At 39.6% G+C, this 24,924-nt stretch overlaps 1 protein-coding gene across 2 annotated transcripts; it reads right to left on the bottom strand.

Annotated features, from left to right (window-relative positions):
- Nucleotides 1-1,389: 1,389 nt before the first annotated feature.
- Nucleotides 1,390-24,488, bottom strand: LOC104589679 (CBS domain-containing protein CBSX6-like). Of its 2 annotated transcripts, XM_088902235.1 has the most exons (3): nt 23,000-24,488; nt 22,819-22,856; nt 1,390-2,428 (listed from the first exon to the last, which is right to left on the bottom strand). In XM_088902235.1, exons 1-3 carry the CDS (start codon nt 23,341-23,343, stop codon nt 1,512-1,514), a joined length of 1,299 nt encoding a protein of 432 aa, XP_088758361.1. In that variant the 5' UTR covers nt 23,344-24,488; the 3' UTR covers nt 1,390-1,511. The 2 variants fall into 2 exon arrangements, with proteins under 2 accessions (XP_088758361.1, XP_088758362.1); XM_088902236.1 differs by lacking the exon at nt 22,819-22,856 and having other exon boundaries at nt 1,390-2,409.
- Between the last annotated feature and the right edge of the window lie 436 nt (nt 24,489-24,924).

The following is a 24,924-nucleotide window of genomic DNA, read 5'->3' as shown; positions in this document are numbered from 1 at the left end:
TGGATCCTGTAGTTGTTACCTTTGTGTTATCATGACCTTTATCGCCAATTCTGCGATGGCTAAACTTGTGTACTTACTAAGCCTCTTGGCAGCAATCAGTAATGAGGTTTTTCATGTTTCTTCTTATGGTTTTGGTCTGCCAACAGGAATACTCTCAAATACTTTGTTGGCAAAACAGTTTTGTGGTTACTTCAATGAGATCAAATTTTCATTCTCAGGGTTAGCTGCCTGCTTTGGGACCGTCACCAGGGACAAAGTGTAGGATTGTTAAGGAATTCACACTTGAATTGGTCTATATTAGAGCCTTGGAGAGTTAGAGGTAGTTATCCCTCTGTCATTTTCAAATTTTTTGCCACTAGCAGAAGGCAGAAGCTTTCTCAAGATCTTCTCTCCCAATGATTATGGTTACTTTATTATTTCTCAGCAAGTTTGGTCGGTTTTTCTCTTTTCTTGCTCAGCAAGTTTGGTCGGTTTTTCTCTTTTCTTTCTCTCTGTGCTTGCTTAATTGTAATATGGGCATTTAATGAATGATGTTTGCTATAAGGCTTCAAAAAGAAAATGTATCAACTACAGATTCTATTAAGAAAAAGGGTAGTATCGTAATGGACTAAAGAAAACCCTCTTTCTTTTGTCATTTTGGTAGTTGCTCGAGGAACTCACATCATCTGCATCCAGGATGAAGAAAACTTTTTGCATCCACCAATAAGAAGAGAACACGTCATATATAGATGTTAGATGCATTTCAACTAACAGAGTCCAGACTTTAAAAGGTCTCTAGACTCCAAAAACTTTTAAATCTTGTTAAACCCGCCCAATCTCCTTTCGTTTTTGTAGTCTAGACGCCCGCTAAAAGTCTGGACTCCGTTAGTTGAAATGCATCTAACATCATTATATGACGTGTTCTCTTCTTATTGGTGGATGCAGAAAACTTTCTAAATCCAGGATGCAGACGATGTGAGTTCTTACTCCAGTTATGTTTGCCACCCAAGAGGGTGGTCATCGTTCTGTTCACCACTGCAGATCATCGTCCAAACTCCATAGTTCGATAAGAAGTTTTTATTTAAATGCAACCCATGAACCGTTAACCAGGCCAAACGGCTGGTTTGATGGCTAAACCATCCAGATCACCGGCTTCGGTCGATTCAAACGGCCGGTTTGATGTCCAGCAACCCAGGACATAAACAGAACCGGGAACATGACCAGTTTCTGGATCAAACGGTTTGACCACCTGGGTCAACAACATTTTTAAAACATCGTCTAAATTGAAATCCTACTCGAGGAGGGTGGAGATGGGTGGAGAGGATTTATAAAAAAGAACTAAACACTATTATTTGTTCACAACAAACATCCAACTCTACAACAAATATATGATGGGGCATAATGTAAAAGAATTAGAAGGGAAAAACGAATGACTATTCTATTTCGTCAAAAAAGGCATAAATCAGCATATTTATGCTCAACTTGAGCCCCATAAAAAAGAATAGGGAAAAACAAAAAGAAAACCCTCAAAATCAATTATTTACACAAGCAATGGTAGAAGGGTGTTTAATCACAGCAACCAGGATGTCGGTGTAAGAGACCACCCCAACCAAGATATCTTCACTCTCAGAGTCAGTAACCCAGACATGGGTTGCCCTGCGAGACAGAATATGAGCCATGACTGCCGCCAATGAACATGTAACCTTGCATGTCAAGGGTGCATTCCCTGTACAGATGCTCCTTCCTATAGTTGGGCTTGTTGAATTACTAGTGAACCCAATGCTCCTACTACAGAACTTCCTTGGCCTCAACCCACCAACGTCACAACCATCCTCGTTGACTATAGAATTGATTGAAAAATCAGGAAGAGACGTTGGGGTTATATCATCAGATTCATCACAAACCCCCATTACAAACTGTCCTGCTGACAGGTTTCCAAGGGCCCAGGCAGCAGCTATATGATCACATTTCCGTAGTTTGGAGGCTGATATCTCTCCGATGATCTTGCAATGGCCCTTTGATGTGGACTCAACAACAGCTACTGCACTATAGTCTGGGGGAAGCTTTTGGGTAGCCTTGATGGCTGGGGTAGATGCCTCAATGTATTTGTAGTTCGGGTTGACTGCTCCAAGGGAAAGGATGGAGGAGAGAGGTAGTGGAGCAAGAGCACCAAGGCACCCAATAATAAAACGGATCACATCCTCTCTTGATAAGCAGCAAAACTTTTTCTCACAGACAGACATTGAAGAGGAAGATGTAGGCCGAATGCTGTTTGTGGTACCATTGGTGCCAGTGGAAGACTCAAGGTTTTTAAGCCACTTGCCATTGTAGAGAACCGAGAAACGCTTGCTCACGCCTTTCCACACTATACTTTTTGGCACAAGGAGATGCCTCACACCTTGCTTCATCATCTCTAATGCATCAATCAGTCTTGCATGATAAACAAGAACTACAAGGTGTTAATATTGTAGAGTTGAAAGATATTTATACACCAAAGACATTTTATATTTGTCAGCTCATGAATTAATAATGCAGAAGCCAAGTGGTCAGATATGGGATTTTCTAAAATTGTTGTGTATTTTTGTATTTCCAGACACTAAGAATTCTTATGTGCAAAATCCTTAGAGCATCTCCGTAGTATAAAGTATCAATAAGGAGATACGAATCCATGTCAAAATTGAACAAGAGAAACTCATATCATGGGATACTTTCGATCACTGGATTGGGATCAGACAGGATTAATAACAATACAAAGGGTATGGCTGTTTTTAGGATCCAATATAACATGTTAAAGGGGCCCCTCTTGAACGAAGATCATAAGTATCATTCTCGTAGATATAACATAGAGAACAAAATGAAGGGTTTAACACAAGATAGGGAGCAGAACCATTAAAATTCAAATTCAGTACTATACTAGGTAATAAAAGTCGTGAAGAAAACTGGAGCCATAATGTCTCCATCTTTATTTCCATAGATACCAACATGAAATATCATTGGAATACATCTTGAAATACATCCTAGTACCTCAACATCTTTTATATTGTTTTCAATAGGTTGTGTTTTGGAAATTTATATTAATGTAAGGTTTTCAATTTATATAGACATAAATATCATCCAAATAATTTGTTTTAATATGATCAATTGCAAACGGGGAAGGGAAAGCCCTATTAAATGGGCCTACTGCTGCCCAATTATCATCCCAAAAACCAACCCTAACACCATCCCCCACATCAAAGGTCACTCCTTTTATAATAGTAATAAGATTTTTCAATTCCTTTCCAAAGAGCACACCCATAAGACCTGGTAACCAAAACCTGGGTCCTGCTCTCAGTTCCTTGTGCCATACTACGCAAGATTACCTTCTCCAAAGAGAAATCAGTTCTTCATTAAACCTCCAGAACCATTTAGCCATTTGGGTCAATTTCATTTCTTTCATCCTTTTCACCCCCGAGCCTCCTAAATTCCTCCAAGAGAACACCTTCTTCCAGCTCACAAGGTGGAATTTAAACTCATCTCTCCTCACCAAAGAAACTCCCTCGTTCTCCTCTCTATTAATGTTGCCGTGCAAGATGGAATTGGGAGCAGAGCCATCATATAATAATGTAAGCTTGACAAGACACACTTAATAAGAGTCAATTTGTCCCCTTTTGTCATCTACATTGCCTTCTAAGAAGCTAACTTGCTGTCTACCCTCTCAACAATTGGACTCCATTAAGAAGTAAATCTAGATCCAAGAGGTAAACCTAAACACCCTGTGCTTCTCAATGAATTTTCTATATTGATTGACCTATCTCTTTCGATATTTGTTACTGCTGATCTCTCTCTGAAGTCAATGGACCCTGGATTTCTCATTAAGAATACATAGCTATAACCCTACTATCCCAGGTGTCCTTGGAAATGAGTAAGAACGTTTAATTCCTAGCATTTTTTTTTTTTTTTGTGTGTGCAACAATTGGTTATAAATTATAAATCCTAGCAATGTTCATCTTTGTGGAACTAAACAACCACAACATTACAATCAAATTGCAAGTAGACCTGTTCACAGGCTGGACTTTGGCTCAGCCCATTAACATTTTACACTGCTTCAGACCGGGCCCATTCAAATTTTGAAAAAAGCTCAACCAAGCCTGGGCCATGGACAGGTCTGGTTCCAAGCAATACGTGGCTACATGGTTCCAATATCTGATGGCAGTTTCATCTCTTTCCATGAGGTATCCAATCTTTCCTCTATCCTTGCATATAATTTTGCAAGCTAAGACCACTCCAAGAAACTATTTTCATCAAGTTTATAGTGGTGATCAGAATATTGGGACTTCCACCCACTCCCATGTAGTATCCAAACCCGCCCTTTCAATCGGTGTTAGAGACCACTAGTTCTACTCTTACTATTTACACATTCCAAGATAAGAGAACAAATCATTCACACCTTTTGAGATAAGTATACAAACTGTTAATGCTTCTCAAAGGTTAGTACACAAACTGTTAAACACTTGGGGAAAGAGTGCATAACCAGCCAAGTATTAAGGCAAAAAAAGGACAGACCTCAATGATATGGTATAACATGGTTTCTGGATAGAAAGTATACAAAACAAGTCTCTCATGCAGCTTTAAAAGAGACAAAACAGAGCCGGGCAGCAAATATGGTTTGAAAAAATCAGTCCAAAACCATTAGTATTCCACTAATCAATGCAAGACACTTCCAAAAGATTCTAGATTATCATACAACTTAGATCCAAAAAGACTCATTCTCAAATCGTGTGATTTGAGTCCAGGAATTTGAATACCTAGAAAAATAGTATACCAGTTCCAAATGTCCACAAATTTCAATACCAAGGTTCATCTACAGTCAAACTCCACCAAAACCTAGGGTTACCTCCATTTATCGACCTAACCAGTCATATGGCCTGTTGACATCAGTGGTCAACAATGATGATGACAGCAACTGTTATAGTAGCACTGATTGGTAATAGGTCCCAATGTTGCTCTGAAACTAACTTGTTATGTTTGTTAGTGCTTTATGAGAGATTAAAAGAGATAATGAAGAAAGGGGAGAGAAGAGAAAATAATAGAATAAAGGACTGCCAAAATTGTCATGTGTGGCTAGAGATGGTAATCTGACCCACCCCGACCAGGGCTCCATCCTGCCCCAAGCCCGCCCCCCAACCTGTCCCGATTAGGTTATATATTTTAATTATTTTTATGTCATATAAATACTGATTGTATTTCCAATTAATGCATATTTGTATTTTACTATATATTTGTTTCAACATGCAAATTTGTACTTTACTAATTTCTATTTTATTAATCTAAATCATGTATGTGTTATTTTTACTGATTTATGCTAATTTGCAGGTAGGAATGGCAAGGACTGCCAAAATTGTCATGTGTGGCTAGAGATGGTAATCTGACCCACCCCGACCAGGGCTCCATCCTGCCCCAAGCCCGCCCCCCAACCTGTCCCGATTAGGTTATATATTTTAATTATTTTTATGTCATATAAATACTGATTGTATTTCCAATTAATGCATATTTGTATTTTACTATATATTTGTTTCAACATGCAAATTTGTACTTTACTAATTTCTATTTTATTAATCTAAATCATGTATGTGTTATTTTTACTGATTTATGCTAATTTGCAGGTAGGAATGGCCGGCGTAGGGCGGGACAGGGTGCATTATGTGTGTTCAGGGTCAGGGACGGGGTATGTGACAACCGACCCCGCCCCGCCCCATTGAGATTCCCAAGTGTGGCCCTCTTGCTTGTATATATATTATAGCACATAAATTACAATTAACCCCATGATTATTCAAATGATTAAATTACCCTTACATTGATAATTGTGCTCTCAACAGGGTATCTTTACTTTGTGTAGAGTAGTAGTAGCAGATAGAGCGTAAAGCAGCATCACATTGTTAATTCTACCACTTAGGCAGAATATGAGGATTTGGAAACTTAAAGGAAAGTGTTTGGATAACGCATTATGTTGATGCTATGATGTTAAGAATGTTGACTGGTTTTAGAAGTGCAAGTGGAAGATTGTTCAAGTTATAATAATTTTGTGATCATTTAAAGTTATTTTTTTGTCTTCCAACATTGAACATTAAGTGAAAAACCCTATATTCATGAGGTGAGTTAGTTGTATTTATTTTGTCACTATAACATCCTTATAGGGCATTAGGTGTTGAGTGAGACTAACATGTGAGATCTAATGACCCCATTCCTTATAGACCTAAAACATCACAATTAGTGGTGACCCTAGGTTGGTACATATATGATTACCATATGAGGAGGTGGTAAAATCTTTGTTTTTTTATAAGTAATAGCAATTTTATTAATTAAAAATCAAAGGATACATAGAACAAACTCTCAACAACGAGGCGCGAGGTGCAGCCTCTAAACTATATCACAAAGCTTACAGTTGAGCCCAAAAAAACTGATTCCTATGTACCCCTTGCTTGGCTAGAAAATCTGCTATCCCATTTGCCAATCATCCTTCCCATTAAACTCTAACTATTATATTTGTAGTTAACCATTTGAATCTTAGCCCCCTATAGGACCAAGATACAGTTTCCAGCTCTTTCAGCCACCCAACAACCAATTTAAAGTTGTCATCAATTATCAAATGCCCCACAGCCAGTTCCTTCACAATCTCTGTTCATTGTAGTACAACTTGGGCTTCTGCATTAACCGAGTCTCCCCACCAATAGGACCAGAAAATAAAGCTACAATCTAGCCACCAGCATTTCAGAAAACTCCCCCAATTCTGGACAGCCCTGGGTTACCTAGACTACTGCTATCAAAATTTAATTTAATAACACCTTCAGGAGGCCTCCACTCCACAGGTTTATTTCTAGCAATAGAACTTTTGAAAATTTGCTCCCAATTTCTCCAGATGTCATCAAAGGAGAAAGGTGAGAACAGGTCCAAAGACTTTACCTAGTTTATGACCCTGTTTAAAATACTTTCCCGCACACTAGTCTCATCCCTTTACTTGTCGTTGAAAATCCTAGCATTACTTTCCTCCCAAACAGTCCACACCAAAGCAGCTCTAGCACACCTCCACAAGAATCTACCTCTTCTCTTTGGCCACCTAAAAGTTGAAGAGCCAAACAGCCTACTGATTTGCACCGACTCAACCCACCTGCAACCAAAAAGACCAAAAAGCTTCTCCGAAAGACCTACAACAACAGGGCAGGATATTAGTAGATGGTAGCAACCTTCTCCATTTGCTCTGCAGAGGGTACACCAGTTAGGGGAAATGGAAAGATCAGGTCTTTTAACTTGCAAGACATCCCAAAGTGTTTAATTTTCCAATCAACAAAGAGATCCAACTTTTGGAGGGATAGGTTTGGACCAAACTTCCTTGCTATGAAAAGGCTGAGGATTAGGAACTGAGCACAAGCAAGAAAATTAGGAAGCACAAGAAAAGGATCCCAAAAAACTAGGGGTCCAAATGCGACCATCTGGTTTGGAAGGATTCAAACAAACTGGATCCAAAGTTTTAAGGAGCAAGGCAACCTGCTCAAGCTCAAAATCTCTCAAATCCCTCCTAAAACCCAAATTCCAATTGAGGCTAGAAGAAAGGGAAAAGGACATGAATACAAGGAGGGAAAAAGTTCCTTGAGGGTAGAATTTACAAATCCAAACATCCTCCCAAAACAAAACCTTATCTCCAGTACAAACATCATACCTGATCAGGTTAAAGAACAAAGGAAGAATACTATGGATAGCCTTCCAAGGAGAATTCAACGTAGCCCTCCGAGATACACCAGCATCCCAACCATTACCTACAACTCCATGAATACTTTCTACAACTTTGTGTCAAAGTCTTTCCCTTTCCAGATGTCACCTCCACAGCCATTTACCCAGCAAAGTTGTATTCTTCTTCCTTAAATTACCTAATCCCAAAACCCCCCTGCTCCTTCCTCCTACACACTAGTTCCCACCTAACCACATGATCCTTCCTTCCCCAAGCTCCCACAAGTCCCTCATAACTTTCTCTACCTTCAAAACCTCCCTTTGTGACATCCTAAAGACCGAGAGAAAATAAATTGGAAGATTTTCTATAAAAGCCTTTATTAAAGTGATATGACCCCCAAAGGAGATGTAGTTTCTCTTCCAAGCTTCCAACTTCTTCGCGCATTTTTCTACAATGGGGTTCCAAAATCTTCCTTCCCTAGGATTATCTCATAATGGAATTCCCAAATATTTCAAATCCAGCCAGAGGTAGAGCAACCTAAGGACTCGGCTATCTCACTCATCTCTTCCCACTTCAAATTTAGCCCCACTACACAACTCTTTTCAATATTGCTCTTCAACTGAGAAACACGTTCAAATAGGTTTATCACTTGTTTCAAGTTCCTTGCCTTCCATGGATCTCTAGTCTCATAAAAGATAACCGTATCATCTGCAAACTGCAAATGTGTTACAACGGTGCAATCTCTACCTACCCTCCAACCTCTAATCAGATCTAAACTATCAGCTCTCAAGATGAGCCTACTAAACACATCGACTATCAAAGTAAAAAGGGAGAAAGGGGTCCCCCTTGTCACAATCTTTTAGAGGCTGGAAAGAAATCCTTAACCACTCCATTAACTAAAATCGAATAATGGGAAGTTTCCAAACAGCCTTCAATCCAACCACAACACCTCTCCCAAAACCAAAGGTCCTCAAGGAATCCAACAAGGACCAATCAACCGTATCATAAGCTTTCTCTAGACCCAACTTACACAAAACCTTTCTTTCCCCTTTTCTTGAAATCCTCTACACAATCATTTGCTATCAAAATTTGATTTGTGATCTATCTTCCTTGAATGAATGCCCCTTGTGATTGACTTATTAAATTGGGTAGTGCTATTTTTAATTTCAAAGATAGCATTTTGACCAAAATTTTATAAATGCTAGTCATCAAGCTTATGGGTCTAAAATCTCTTGATCAAGGTTCAAAATTTTGATACAATACACCCTGTATCGGGCGCATCGTATCGATCTATGGGGTTCTGATACACCTATTTACAAGTGTTTTGGGACCCCTCTTTTTTAATAAAAAAATATGCCTAAATGCCTCCCCAAAAACCAAAGTTTGAAAAAAAAAACTAGAGAAAAAATATAAAACCGCATGTATCTAAGCACCGATACACCTCTGTCGATACATAAAGGTGTATCGATACTTTGAACCTTGCTCTCGATTGGACTACATCTCCCTTTTTAGATATCAGGGCCAAAAAAAGTGGAGTTAATCCCTAGACTAATGATCCTCAGAAAACTCCTCAAAGACTATCCACAAATCTAAGTTGATGATTTCCCAACAATCTTCATAGAAAGCCATAGTGAATCTGTCCAATCCTAGTGCTTTAGATCTATCCATTGAAAACACTACCCTTCTTATTTCTTCAAACTCAAAATTTCTTTCTAGCAATCTTGCCAAGTCAGGGTCCAGTCTTAGACACTCCAACCCTTCCACTCTAACTACATCCCCCTACCTTTTGTAGACTTCTCTAAAATGATTCATAAAACATTGGCAATCTCATCTTGGTTAACCACAATTTCACCATTCACCTCTAACTTCTCCACAAAGTTTTTTCTCCTTCCATTAGCAGTTGCATGGAAAAATTTAGTATTGCCATTCCCCTCTTTAATCCATTGATGTTTTGATTTCTACCTCCAACAAATCTCTTCCCTAAGTACGATTTCTTCCAACTCATTCTTTAGGGACCACCTTAAACACCTCTCTTCTTTCAAGAGTGAACCATGTCCTTCCTTACCATCCAAAAGTTCCATTTGGATCAAATATTAATTGTGAATGAATGTGTTGAGGCTCAAAAGGGATCAAGGAACAAGGGGGTTGCAATCAAGATGGATTTGGAGAAGCATATGATCTAGTGGATTAAGAGTTCCTTATTAATATCTTGAGGAGTTGTGGGTTTGGAGACTTATGGTGTAAGTGGACTAAAGGATGTTTGTAAACAAGTCATTATTCAATAATTGTTAATGGGTCAGTGGTTGATTTTTTTGAAGGGATTAGAGGCCTAAAACAAGGATATCCACTTTCCCCCTTTCTTTTTACGTTGGTGGCTGAGGTCCTTAGTAACTTGATATCCAAAGCTAATTGTTGGCAGTTATTCAAGGGCTGGTTGGTGGGAAGGGATGGTGTTCTAGTTACTTACCTTCAATTTGCAGATGACGTTTTGATTTTTTGTGATGGGGAGAATAGAGAAGGTGTGGAAAATCTGAAATTGGTGGTCAATCTGTTTGAGAGAACGTCTAATTTAAGTGCAAATTGGAACAAAAGCCAACTGGCAAGGGTCAATCTAGAAAGTGAGGAGCTTAGGTCTATGACAAAAACCTTAGGATGTGAGAGTGGGGAATGCCCTTTAAGGTATTTAGGTTTACCTCTAGGAGATAACCCTAGACTGGTTAGGTTTGGGAGTCTAGTGGTAGAGAGAACTGAGAAAAGACTGGCTGGATGGAAAAGGAACTATATTTCTCTAGGTGGGAAACTTACATTGATCAAATCCACTCTATTTAACCTCCATGTTTATTTTGCACCATAGTCCATGATGCCTCAAGCAATAGTAAAGAGAATTGAGAAGCATATGAGAGATTTCCTTTGGGAACCAAGGGAGGGGAAGAAAGGTGGTTAAGAAAAAGGAAGAAGGGGGTTAGGGATTGGAAATGTGAATATGAAAAACAGGCACTATTAAGCAAATTGCTTTGGTGGTTCCCTGTGGAAAATAAAAGACTATGGCATAAAGTGGTGGCAAGTATTCATGGGCTGTCAAGAAATGGCTAGGATGCGGACTGTCTCACCTTATGGCATTCTTCTTTCCTCAATCATGTAAGGCATGACTTGGCCTCTAGTAGTAAAATAAGGTTCTAGAAAGATGTGTGGGTGGGTGAATCCCCTTTGAAAGATGTCTTTCCCTCCCTTTTTGTTCTTTCAAGTCTCAAAGGTAGACCTGTGCCTGATTTTATAGATCCTCACCCTTCTTATGGGTTGAATTGGAATTTGGGGTTTATTAGAAATCTAAGAGTCAGAAATCCCCTTGGTGTTTAACTTGTTGAGTGTGCTGGAGACGGTGACCCTTGTTAATGATGGGAGGGGTGCTCGGGGGTGGTCCCCTTCCCCTACTAGGCAGTTTTCTTGTAAGTCGTTATTTAGCTTCCTTGTTTCCACTTTCCTAGTGAAAGAAATCTGGTGATTTCCTAATCCTCCAAAGGTCAGTACATTTTTCTGGGAAGTGTTCCATGGGTGCATTAATACTTGTGATTTGTTGCAAGGAAAAGACCAAATTGGGCCTTGTCCCCCAACTGGTGCTTTCTGTGTAAATTGAACAGTGAAACTGCCTTCCACCGCTTAATCTCATGTCCCTTTGTTGTATTTGGAAATGGTTTTCTTCTCTTTTTGGTTGTGCATTAATACTTGTGATTTGTTGCAAGGAAAAGATCAAATTGGGCCTTGTCCCACAACTGGTGCTTTTGTGTAAATTGAACAGTGAAACTGCCTTCCACCTCTTAATCTCCTGTCCCTTTGTTTGTTGTATTTGGAAATGGTTTTCTTCTCTTTTTGGTTGTAGGTGGAACCCTTGTTCCAGTTCGGATGGACTGTTCAGCCCTTCTGTTTTGAGAAGCACAAAAAAAAGATGTAGGATTTTGTGGAGATGTACAAGGGCAACAGTATGTTGGATGGTATGGGTAGAAAGAAACACAAGAATCTTTGAGAAGAAGAGAAGCTTGGAGATGCTAATTGATTGTATTACTCTTAAAGTTGCCCATTGGGTGAAAACCTTGAAACTTTTTTCATACTTTAGAGTGGAAGATTTTTTTTCTGGAATTGGGGGCAATTGTTGGATCTTCCTCTAGGAAACAAAAATCCCTAGAGTTTTGGTCACCCCCAATGGTTGGTTGGAAGAAGTTGAACTTTGATGGTAGTAGTATGGGTAACCCAGGTCCCTCAAGTATTGGAGGGGTTGTTAGGGATGAAGGAGGCATTATTAGTGTTTTATTTTCAGCCCCAATCAAGCAAGGTGATTCAGTGAAAACAGAATTTTTGGCAGTAGTTACAGGGTAGAGAAGGCCAAAGAATTGGGAATTGACAAATTAATTATTGAAGGGGATTCGAAGGTAGTTGTGGGATGGCTGAAAAGAGGAGAGGGGGTGACTTAGTATGGGTAACCCAGGTCCCTCAAGTATTGGAGGGGTTATTAGGGATGAAGGAAGCATTATTAGTGTTTTATTTTTGTTGGAATAATGTTAAAATAACTTGGTTGCAGATGTTAGGGCCTGTTTGGCTAATTAAAGTGTTTTTTATTTCGTTTTTTTATTTCTGTTATGTATGTTATTGTACTCAGGGGCACAAGGGTCTTTTCCCTTGTTATTTCTGTCGCCCTATATATAGTAAAATAAACACTGGCGCCGCCAGTACTATTACATTGCAAACCTTCTCTCTTCTCTCCTCTCTTCTCTTCTCTTCTTCTTCTCTTCTCTTCTCTCCTCTTCCACTTATCTCTGGCCGGCTACACTGTCAAGATGGTATCAGAGCGGGAATGCTGATTAAAAGAGAGCAGATCGATCAACCCTAATGTCAAGAGAAGATCGATCAACCCAAAGAACAAATCGAACAGACTAGCAGAAAAGAAATCTGATTCTGAACTACAGAATAGCTACAACTGGTACAGTTCTCCCTATTTTTTCTCTTCTTTACTCTCCTTGGTCGTGTGCCGAGTGAAAACCCTATGAATCTGGGGCGGCTGAATGCTGTCGAACCTGTGTAACCCTAGTTTTCTTGGATCGTGTGATCCTGTTCATGTGTTAAGACAACTGTAGGTCAATGCTGACCTGTCTTCTCAATGGTTTGAGTTGACTATAAGTAAGAAGGATCTCTCCTGCTGATTAGTGGCTGTTAGACATTCTGGAATTCTGGTAGGTGGGGACTGATAAAACTATACAGGTCTGAAATCTGCCGAATATTACCTCAGTTTTTGTCCGGAATTTGGTACTGTTTGTGCTCAATCTGGTTGGTAAACCCGAGTGTGTGGGTGTGAACTGAGTGGAACATTGTTTTGTGGAGTAAGGAAGGGTCCTAAGTCCGGGGTTTGGGACTGATTAACTACTTGACCATGTCGACTGAGAATTCTGCTACTTCAAAGATCTCAGGGAGCCACAATGGAGTGAGTGGGGGAATGGATATGAGCTTTCCCATGGCTGTCATTCCCTTTGATGGTCTGAATTACCTTGAGTGGTCTAGGGGGATAAAACTCTACATCACTGCTAGGGGGCGAATAGGATACATCAATGGGAGAGTAAAGGAACCGAAGTATAGAAGTGCTGAGCATGATAGGTGGAACCAAAGAGAACAGTATGGTGATGTCTTGGCTCTTGGTTTCAATGCTGCCACGTGTAAGGAAGACTTTTATGTGGGCTGAAACTGCTTGTGAGATATGGGAACAAGCGAAGTCCACTTATTCAGAACAGAGACACTATGCCAAGATATATCAACTACAAGCTGAATCTTCTACTTACAAGCAAGGGGAGAGGAGTCTCTCAATGTACTATTCTGATTTGACATCAATATGGAAAGAACTTGATCACTATCAGAATGTGAATTGGAAGTGTGATGAAGATGCAAAAGCCTATAAGTCACTTGTATCACAGCAACGCGTGTTTGCCTTCCTCCTAGGGCTGAATTCGTCATATGAGTCCATCAGGGTACAGATCTTGGGTAGTAAAGACTTGCCATCAGTCCAGGAGGTGTATGCCTTGGTGCAGTCAGAAGAAAGCAGAAGTGTGATGAATGGTGTAGAAGGGGAGTCAGTTGCCCTAGCAGTCCGGGGAAATTCAGATACAAATGTCGCAGGTGGCTTTAAAAGGGGTGACACTCAGAAAAAATCAGAAGATAAAAGCAAGCTTTGGTGCACTCACTGCCAGAAGACACGACACACTAAAGATACATGCTGGGATCTCCATGGAAAACCTAAATGAGCACAGGATTTGGGTAAGAAGTCAGCACCGGATCAGGGCAAGAAACCAGGCCAGCAGAATCAAAAATGGTATAACTCAGCTAATATGGCATCGACAGAGACTAGTCCTTCCGAAACTCAGGAGAGACATCCCGGTTCTGACCCTAAGGAAGATATTATCAACTCCTTCCGTGAACATTTGGAATTGTATGGTAGGACTCTCCGCCAGGTGGATTCTGGGCCTACTCCTACCTCATTTGTGTCTACATCAGGTAATGCCACAGCCTTCCATGTGTCATCTCATACTACTGATTCACCTTGGATTATTGACTCCGGAGCCTCAAATCACATGACCGGTAAGTCAAATTTGTTCCAGACATATAACCTTCTCTCTGGGAGAGATAAGGTAAGACTGGCTGATGGTTCTTTTTCTACCATAGCTGGCCGAGGCACCATATCTCTCCCACTTGGCCTTACTCTTCCTAATGTCTTGCATGTTCCGAAATTACCTATTAATCTGTTGTCCATTAGTAGTATTACTCACTCTTTGAACTGCTCAGTCACCTTTTTTCCGTCTTCATGTGTGTTTCAGGATTTGACCTCGGGGAAGACGATTGGTAGAGGAAGCATGGTGGATGGTCTCTACGTGTTGGAGAATAATGCTGGTCTAGTGGCGACTGAGTCCACAAGTTCGTCAAGTGAGAGTCAGGCCTATTTATGGCATAGTCGTTTAGGTCATCTTTCTTCTGAGTCGTTAAAAGTTATGTTCCCAAAGTTGTTTGAGTCCTTGTCAGTGAGTCAGTTACAGTGTCAAACTTGTCAGTTGAGTACGCATTGTAGAAGTTCTTTACCTTTAAGAAATAAAAGATCTGAATTTCCATTTCATATTGTTTATTCTGATGTTTGGGGCCCTGTTACTCTACCTACTGCGGCTGGCTATAGGTATTTTGTTACTTTGATTGATGATTTTCTCAATACACTTAGGTTTACCCTATGCGATCTCGAGATGAAGTGCCACAAATTGTGAAAGATTTTCAACGCATGGTGTTCACTCAGTTCCAAACGGAAATTCATATTTTCTAGTCGGACAATGCAAAGGAATATTTCCATAGTGATCTCATGAAGTTCTTTGCTTCGAGTGGGTCACTTCAGCGAAGCTCTTGTGCCAGGACACCCCAACAAAATGGTGTGGCTGAACGAAAAAAACCGTCACCTTCTCGAAGTTGCTCGTGGCTTGCTGATTCATATGAATGTGCCAAAACAGTTCTGGATGGATGCAGTATTGTGTGCGACATATATCATCAATCGCATGCCCTCTCGGCTACTAGAGTATAAGGCCCCACATCAGCTCTTGTTCCCTACAGCCCCGCTGTCCACCATTCCAATGCGTGTTTTTGGGTGTCGTTGTTTTGTCCACAACCTGTCACCTACTCGTGGTAAACTTGACCCTCGGGCTATTCCTTGTGTTTTTCTTGGTTACCCTTCATCTCAAAAGGGGTATCGTTGCTATGATCCCATTGCCCGCAAGTACTATGTTTCCATTGATGTTTCATTCTTTGAGAGTCAACCGTTCTTCTCGGTTTCTCCTAAGGGGGAGAGTAGGGTTGAGGAGAAACAGGCGATGACTCAGATTCAACTACTACCTCCTTTACCCGATCCTCCTCCGTTCCGAGTTTTTCATCGTCGCCATAAGAGCCAGCAAAGTTCAAGAGCCATGGAGCCGGACACTATGCAACCAACATCATCGGATTCACCCGAGGCAGATCCGTCTCATCAGCCAGGTACACTTGCTCCCATTGCTCCTTTAAATGTTGATTCACCTGTCCCCAATGATCTTAATATTCCTATTGCTAAGAGAAAGGGTGTTAGATCTTGTACCACTAATCATCCTATCTCTAACTTTGTGTCCTATGAGCATGTTTCACCTTCGTACCGTGCCTTTCTCTCTTCTGTGGATAGTGTCCCCATCCCTAAGACCGTGGCAGAAGCTTTGTCAAAACCTGAATGGACAGATACAATGTAGGAAGAAATTGATGCCTTACACAAAAATGGTACGTGGGACTTGGTAGATCTTCCTGAGGAGAAGGAACCAGAGAGGTGCAAGTGGGTGTTCACAGTGAAACACAAAGTTGATGGAACTGTTGAAAGGTACAAGGCTAGACTGGTAGCAAGAGGCTTCACACAGGTATATGGAGTGGATTATGCAGAGACTTTTGCTCGGGTAGCGAAGATGAACTCCATCCGGATTCTCCTTTCCTTAGCAGCAAATCTTGACTGTGATCTTCACCAATTGGACATCAAGAATGCCTTCTTGAATGGTGACTTAGAAGAGGAGGTGTACATGACCCAACCCCCAGGGTTCTGTGCCAAAGGCAGTGAATAAAAGGTGTGCAGGTTAAAAAAGTCCCTATATGGGTTGAAACAATCACCTCGGGCTTGGTTTAGTAAGTTCCATTTAGCAGTCCAACAGATGGGATTCAAACAATGCCAGTCAGATCATACCCTGTTTGTAAAAAGAGGTGAAGGTAAAATTGCAGCTCTTATTGTGTATGTGGATGACATAGTGATCACAGGAGATTGGGAGGCTGAAATCCAGAGACTAAAAAAATTCTTAACCACTAAATTTGAGGTGAAGGATCTAGGCCCCTTACGATACTTTCTTGGAATTGAAGTTGCCCGCTCTCACAAGGGCATCTTTATTTCCCAACGGAAGTATGTACTAGATCTACTAGAAGATACAGGCAAGTTGGGGGTAAAACCATCTGATTCACCTATTGAACCTAATCACCATCTGGGAGACAGTCAGGGAGAGTTTTTGAAAGATGTAAAGATGTTCCAGAGACTCGTGGGGAAACTTCTGTATTTGTCTATGACCAGGCCAAATATTGCCTATGCGGTGGGTGTCCTTAGTCGATTCATGCACAGCCCGAGGACAACTCACTTTGAGGTTGTAGAGAGGATCTTGAGATATCTCAAGAAGTTTCCTGGAGCTAGTTTGTTGTTCCAGAAACACAGTCACTTAAAAGTGGAAGTATATACTGATGCAGATTGGGCAAGAGCAGTCAATGACCAAAAGTCTACTAGTGGTTATTGTGCCTTTGTAAGAGGAAACCTTGTCACATGGAGAAGCAAAAAACAAAGTGTGCTGGCTAGATCCAGTGCTGAAGCAGAGTATAGAGCGATGGCTCATGGGGTTGTGGAAATCATGTGGATAAGAAATCTGTTAGATGAACTGGGTTTCGCAGTAAGCAATCCTACGTCACTCTACTGTGACAATAAAGTTGCCATCAATATTGCTGCTAAACCAGTTCTGCATGATAGGACGAAACACATTGAAGTGGACAAGCATTTTATCAGAGAGAAACTTGAAAGTGGAGAAGTGTGCACACCATATGTCAGCTCGGAAGAGCAACTTGCAGATATCTTCACCAAAGGTCTTCATCATGTGCGGCACAAAGATTTGTGTGACAAGTTGGGCATGATTGACATCTATGCTCCAACTTGAGGGGGAGTGTTGGAATAATGTTAAAATAACTTAGTTGTAGATGTTAGGGCCTGTTTGGCTAATTAAAGTGTTTTTTATTTCGTTTTTTTATTTCTGTTATGTTTGTTATTGTACTCAGGGGCACAAAGGTCTTTTCCTTTGTTATTTCTGTCGCCCTATATATAGTAAAATAAACACTGGCGCCGCCAGTACTGTTACATTGCAAACCTTCTCTCTTCTCTCCTCTCTTCTCTTCTCTTCTCTTCTCTTCTCTCCTCTTCCACTTATCTCTGGCCGGCTACACTGTCAAGAATTTTCAACCCCAATCAAGCAAGGTGATTCAGTGAAAACAGAATTTTTGGCAGTAGTTACAGGGTAGAGAAGGCCAAAGAATTGGGAATTGACAAATTAATTATTGAAGGGGATTCGAAGGTAGTTGTGGAATGGCTGAAAAGAGGAGAAGGGTGACTTAGCATCAAATGAATGATTTCCAAAGATTTTTGTGTCTATCAAAAGACATGAACATCCAAGTATGTTGGGTTAGAAGATCTGCAAACAGCTTGGCAAACAATTTAGCTAAGCAAGGCTTTCAAAGACAATTTTATGTATTGGGCACAATTGTAATATGGGTTGGGTGGCTTGCCTTGTATTGGGCATGCTTGTTGTTCACAACTCCTTTTTGTATCTATTTCCTTTAATCATTAATAAAATTCTTCTTTGTGGATGTTGATCAAAAAAAAAAAAAAAGAAAGAAAGAAAAGAAAAGTAATTCAGGAATAGACCATATGGTTCTTTCTTTGAGCATAGCTCTCTTTTTATACCTAAGCATATAGGATAGAAAATGTACAGAAAGGAATTGGGCCCTGTACAGTGCCTTGCTGTGCAGGGTGTTATAATCTTGCTTTTTGATGTGAGTAATATAATACTTTACCTTTCTTTCTCAAAAAAAAAAAAGAGAGAGGAAATTTTATAATGTATTAGTTATAATACTTTCCAAGATTCAAGAAAACATGATTGTTTAATGGACTATAAATAAAACAAACAATTTAAACTCAAAAATCTCTCTTAATATCTCTTTTAACCCAAGAATATCTCTTCAATTTTCTCTTACTAAATGCACGTGATAGAAAGCATCTCCATTCACATATTCACATGGCAAATGATAGTGGACCCCATAGTTTTCAAGGCGTCTAGGCGATTCTGGGCGACACTGGGGTGCCTAGTCGCCTAGTCGCCTAGTCGCCTAGGCGCCCTTTATAATATGAAAAAACTGGCTTTTGGCTAGTTTCCTAGTTTTATATACCATTCAGCATGTATGTTAATTGAAAATAGCAATGCTCTTTATTAAGAACATTAAATTTCCTCTAAAAATGTGGCAAATCATCACATCTAAAAGATAAAAATCTTTTACATATATTAATTTCATCATCTTCAAAAATAATACTACTATATTAAGTATTTAATAGAGCAAATTCATATTAATTAGCAGCTAAAGAAGGTTATTAACTTTATATGATAAATATTCAAGATGGAAAGTAAAATAGAAAAAAAAACAAGGATGGAATTTCTGTTTTATTTAGTTAGAGAGAGAATAGAAAAAAAAAAGAACTTTACTATTCTATTGTTTCTTTCCCCTTTCTTTTCTTTTCTTTCTTTCTTTCTTTTTCTCTTCTCAAAACCCTTTGATCTTTTAAATTTCAATAGTAAAACATTAAAACAAAATATAATTGATATATATAGCATATAATAAAATGTATTAACACATACATTAATAAGATACAGCAATATAAATGATATTATAAAAGGCGCCCGCCTTGTCATTTTTGTCGCCTACGTGGGCGCTTAACCACCTAGAAGGGCACCAAGTTGCTAAAAGTCAAGGCGTTTGGGCAAGGCACCCAGCCAAGGGCGCCTAGGTGACGCCTTGACAACTATGATGACCCACTAATTTACAAAAAATAATAGTTATGATTTTTCTTTAATAAAAATAAATAAAACAAAAATATCAATATAATAAAAATGAACAAATTTGTCAAATAATTTTTATCCATTCCCAATTACTTACAAGCCATTTAGTTCTAATAAATAACTTGTATTTGATGAAAAATATTTACTAGCATTTCTTTCTGATGCCCTAATCTAACTACAATCGATCAAAATACCCTTGTATATACATTGTATGGATAAATTTTGTGTGTGTATATTAGATCAAAAATATATATAAAGAAATTATAAATAAATTTAGCTTATTGTATAGAAATAAATAAACTAGGAAATATGAAAATTAAGTAATTGGATTATTTTATTTGGGCAAGGAAGGTGATAAAATGGAAACAAACTAAAAAGTAAAATTTCAAAAGCATAGGATTAATAGTAAAACAAATATATATGGAAATAAATATAAAAAATTGTTATGAAATAAATATGTAATACAAGATATGTAAAACAAAATAAAAATATGTAAAAGAAAGTTTGTAATAAAAAAGACATTGGGTTCCATATTAAGTAAATGTAATAAAAAGAAAATATGTAAATTGACTACAAAAGAAATAAACTGCAGTGAGCCACTTTCAGCCTGGCATACATAAAAGATTATATTTAATATATTTACATAAACATATACATACATGCATACATTCGTATATACATAAATACATGTCTTTTTTGGACCCCAAACTTTACTCCCAGTGGAGGGGCAGCCACTATTAAATTTTATTATTAAATCATATCAAAATACCTACATAAAACCTTACTCCTCTCGGCCTCTCAAGAATCTATACAAGAAGGTTAAAGCAAGTGGCTTCTAGTTCAATGCATAAGGTTAAAGCAAGGATGGTTTGGACACCTCCCATTGAATGATTTCTTAAGCTAAACTTTGATGGGAGTAGTCAAGGCAACCCAGGGTTATACACTGGCTACAAACTTTGGAACTATTCAAACACTTCACCTTTGATGATATTTGGAGGAATTGACATTTAGTGGCTTCTAGTTCAATGCATAAAGGTTAAAGCAAGGATGGTTTGGACACCTCCCATTGAAGGATTCCTAAAGCTAAACTTCGATGGTAGTAGTCAAGGAAACCCAGGCCCAGCTGGAATAGGAGGGGCCATCAAAGACAAGGAAGGAAACTTAAGAGCACTCTTTTCAAGACCAATGGGGAATGGAGAGTCCTTAAAGGCAGAACTTAGGGGTGATTATTCTTGGCCGGCCTAGACCAGCCCGCAAATTTCTAGGCTTGGGCCCAGGTTTTTGTGTGCAAGCCCAGCCCGGCCCAGGCCCGCATGAAGCTTAAAAAATTATGGGTTGGGCTTGGGCCTAACACTTCAAGCCCAGCCCGCAATATAACATAATATATATTTTAAATATACATTATATAATATATACATATATGTCTTACATTATATTATAACAGTGTTTTAAAAGGCGTTGGAGGCGTATGCCTCCAAGCAAGGCGCTCCCAAAATGCCCTGAGGCGTATGCTAGAGGTGTTGACACCTCTGAGGCATATGCCTCATGTGCAAGAAGCATACACCTCTTGCGCTTTTTTCATGAGGCGTGCTAGAGGCGTACACCTCATGCGCCTCATGCACATCTGATATAAAAAGACAAAAAGAAAAGAAAAAAGAAAAGAAAAAAGAAAAAAAAGGAAAGGAAAGGAAAAGAAAGGGAAGGGAAAGAAAAAGGAAGAGAAGAAAAAAAGAGAAAAGGAAAGGGAAGGGAAGAAAGATAAGGGGAAAGAAAGTGGTTTGCCCCTGCCCCTTCGGCTGTGGGGGGGGTGTCTTGCTGCACTCCACCCCCCTCCCCCCGCCCCCTTTTCGATGCAGCCCAATTTGTTCGCTCTCTCGCCTCCGCTTTGACAAGACCCCCCCTTTCAACTAATATAAAAGATTTTTATTAAAAATAAAGAAAAAATAAGATCCCCCCTTCCTCTTCATCCTCCTCCTAACCCCCCTTCTCTTAAGGAGGCTTACGCCTCTTGCGTTCTGAACTACGCCTCATGCCTCTAGGTAGTGGAACGCCTCATGTCACACCTCCGCATTTTAAAACACTGCATTATATTATATGTTATATAAATACAAGTATATTTTGTTTTATACTAAATGTTTATTATTTTATATAAGATATAAAAGTTTTAAGTTTTAACATATAAATAAGGGAAAATTCAACTTTAGTACCCTGAACTTTGGGGATAGTGTCAAGTTAGCACCCAAACTTTCAAACTTGTCACTGCAGTACCTTAACTTCCAAAGAGTGTCAAGTTGGTCCCTGCCATTAACCAACCGTCAGTTATCTGTTGAAAATGTCAAAACTACGATTTGTAAGTAATGAAATTTTCATTTTACTAATTTAAAAAAAAAAAAAAACATGTCCAAAATCTTGTTGAATATGCTTATTCTATCATTTTGTTAGTAATTTTCACTGTTCTTAAGGTCCACAGGTTGCTAAAGTTCACCAATAATCATCCTGTCACTGCATACTATTCTGCAAATGCAGTAGCATATGATCAAAGAAAGTATTAAGCAATCACGGCATGAGATGTCATGCTCAATAATAGTTCTTACTACTTTAAAGTGATTTGAATGAGATTTAGTACACTAATTGTCAAGCAAATGCATGATACAGATCCCTGTTCAAAGAATTCTGTTTTTGCTTTGGAGTTGTATGCTTTGACATCACAGATAAAGATGCAAAAAGGATGGAAACTTTTTCATTCTCATCAACATATAGAAAGTGGAAACAGTGAAAAAAATGATATGATTATTCATAAAAGTCTTGTTCTTACTAAAATATTTATACTGGAAGCGAGGACAAAAAAGAAGTAATTATGAATAATATCTTTTAAAGCATGAAATACAGGTCACAACAGTAACAAAGTGGGGGATAGGAGTCATATATTGAAACTGCAAGAGAAACATCAAGCAGGAAAGAAATGCAGCAACAATGATCAGATTTTATAAAAACAAGACAGATTCCTAGTTAACCATCAAAACTAAACAGAGTCGGTATCAAGAGTAGAGCATATAAACTCAGAACCAATCCATAATCGGAAGGGAAGGATCATAGTGGAAAACCAAACTAGACTTCTTTTCGATAGGTAAAATCAAACTGGAACTAATGCCGAGACTCGGTAAAGTACAATACTACTCTGAAATAAAGCGACAAGAAAGAGTATAAAGAAATACGAAAAAACATGTAAATAGTCAAACCCAACTAACTCCAAAAGCAGAAACCCGGATCAACTATTGAACAAAAGAGAATCGAATCCAGCTCAAAAACCAAATTAATAACAGAAGCACCAAACCCAAGTCCAGCAACATATCGCTAATGCATCAACATCAAACTAGAAAAGTAGTCATCCATCAAAGAATTAACATAGCAATAAAAAACCTTTACCCCAAATTAGGAAATTGGATCCACAAGCGACATAGACACTGCAGTCACAACATCATCAACAGAAACCCACTTCCATAAGTAACTAAGACATGTTGGTTCAAAATTTCCGCTCAGAGTTGCACATGATCACTTAAAACTAAAAATGCTAACATTAAAAAAAATAAGAATAAGAAATGCTTACCTTGTTCCAGGATCAACCTCCTTCAAGAGTAAATTATTCGGCACCACGACCTCTGAGACGGGTGTCTTCATTGCCTTCTTCCGATTCTCCAAACACTCTTCGGTTGCTAGAAAAGCAACTATATCAAGAGAATTAATTATACCGACAAACCTCTGTTGCCTCACCTCTGCACTCTCCACCACACTTTTCTCGTTCCTGCTCTTCCACACAGGAATCCCACATTCTGTACAGTCACCGATCGCCCGAATAGCCGACTCGATGGCCTCCGTCTCCAGAAACTCAACCAGCTCTGGCTTTCCGACTGTCAGGTCATCGACGACATGGTGCAGAAACACCGACGCCATGCAAAAGGAAACCCGCCTGGTTTGGAGCTATAAGAGGGAATGCAGGAAGATAAGCAGTAGTCGGAAACTGCCGATGGTATATGGAGGTTGACAAAATCGCCTAGGGGCGCTTGGACGGCCCAGAAAACTGGCAATGAGACACGACTAAGAAAACCAGCCATGGGGTTAGAGAGAGAGAGATAGAGAAGCACGGAAAAGCTCCCCAGTTTTTCTGGTGGGTAACGGGAAATTCTGAGGGAGAAGCAAACGGGCTTTGGTACATTTGTACGCGGGGGGTGATCATGATTCATGGACCGGTGTTTGGGTCACTGACCAAGGTGGGAAAATAAATAATAACGTAACTTACAACAACCTCCCCTATATTAGAGGATCAGTGATAAAGACCCCCTATATTATATAGCATCAGTGACAAATACCCCTTATGCTTTGAATTGCGACAAAGGGTCAAACTTCAAAGACCCTGAACTTTTACGTTCGACTTGCGACAAATACCTCCTCAATCGTTAAGTTAGATAACGAAAGAGGTTAAATTACCAAAATATATCACTAAGCTTTCTTATTTTTCTTTTTCTTGTTATTCTCCCTTTAAAACCTAATTGACCCAAAACTTTCTGTTTACCACAAACACCGCCGCGCACCTCCTCCTCTTCCACCTTCACGGCGACCGGAATGCAACAATTAGAACAGAAGAATGGCAAAATAGGGTCAATGACAAAGACAGATCAGAAATTGCAAGAAGATGAGTCGATGTCATCGACATGGAAGGTCCCTGACGACACAAGGCCACTAATTGACGCACTCGGAAAGGATTAAAACCAACTGTAGCCACTAATTAACGCATAATCGAACATTCAAACCTAAAAGAACTTCCATCCCCAGTAAAAACAAAAATGTAAAGTCGTTCATTCATGAACAAAGTTAAAAAGAATTCGAATTTTCACTTCAAACAAACCGTAGTCAGCATACATGTAATCCCAAAACAGCGGAAGAATCCACTGAATCAGCATATAGAATTTTATCAAAGCTTCAAAAACACATTAAAATCGTAGACTACCCAATCTACATGACTCCAAATTAACGTTGCAATAAATTAACGACCAAAATCGAAATTGTTGGTGTTCAAGATGGGCTGAGGAAAACACATTAAATTTACCTGGTCTCCCGGACGAGGTGGGTAAGAGGATCTGTGAACTGTTGAGGGCGAGGACCTATTAAGCCCGAGGTGCATTGTGGCCAAGCGATAGTGAAGTCTGGCCAAGGACCAATGGGTTCCGAGGACGGCCCAGGCCATAGGCCGGTGGAGGCTGAGGGCTAGTGAGATCCGAGAAGTGCCGAGACCGAGGACCAGGACCTACGAAGAAAGGGGACGTCAGAGGCCTCGAGTGGGGACCCGAGGCGGGGACTCCGACAGTCAAGTTAGTAGGGTGGAGTAAAGAGGGCAGACGAGGTCCGAGGAGTCTGGACGAGGTCGCCGAGGAGCTGGAGAGCTAGAATTGGGAATGCAGGTTCTGGATCAAGATCCCTTACCTTGGGGAAATGTCGCCCTATTTATACTTGAGGTCGCCTGATAGCAAACGCTAC

This window comes from Nelumbo nucifera, chromosome 3 (genome assembly GCF_055504915.1).
Source record: "Nelumbo nucifera cultivar China Antique chromosome 3, China Antique-T2T, whole genome shotgun sequence".
Classification (NCBI taxonomy): domain Eukaryota; kingdom Viridiplantae; phylum Streptophyta; class Magnoliopsida; order Proteales; family Nelumbonaceae; genus Nelumbo; species Nelumbo nucifera.
The sequence above is the reverse complement of the archived record's forward strand: the minus strand, read 5'-3'. Positions and strand labels throughout refer to the sequence as shown.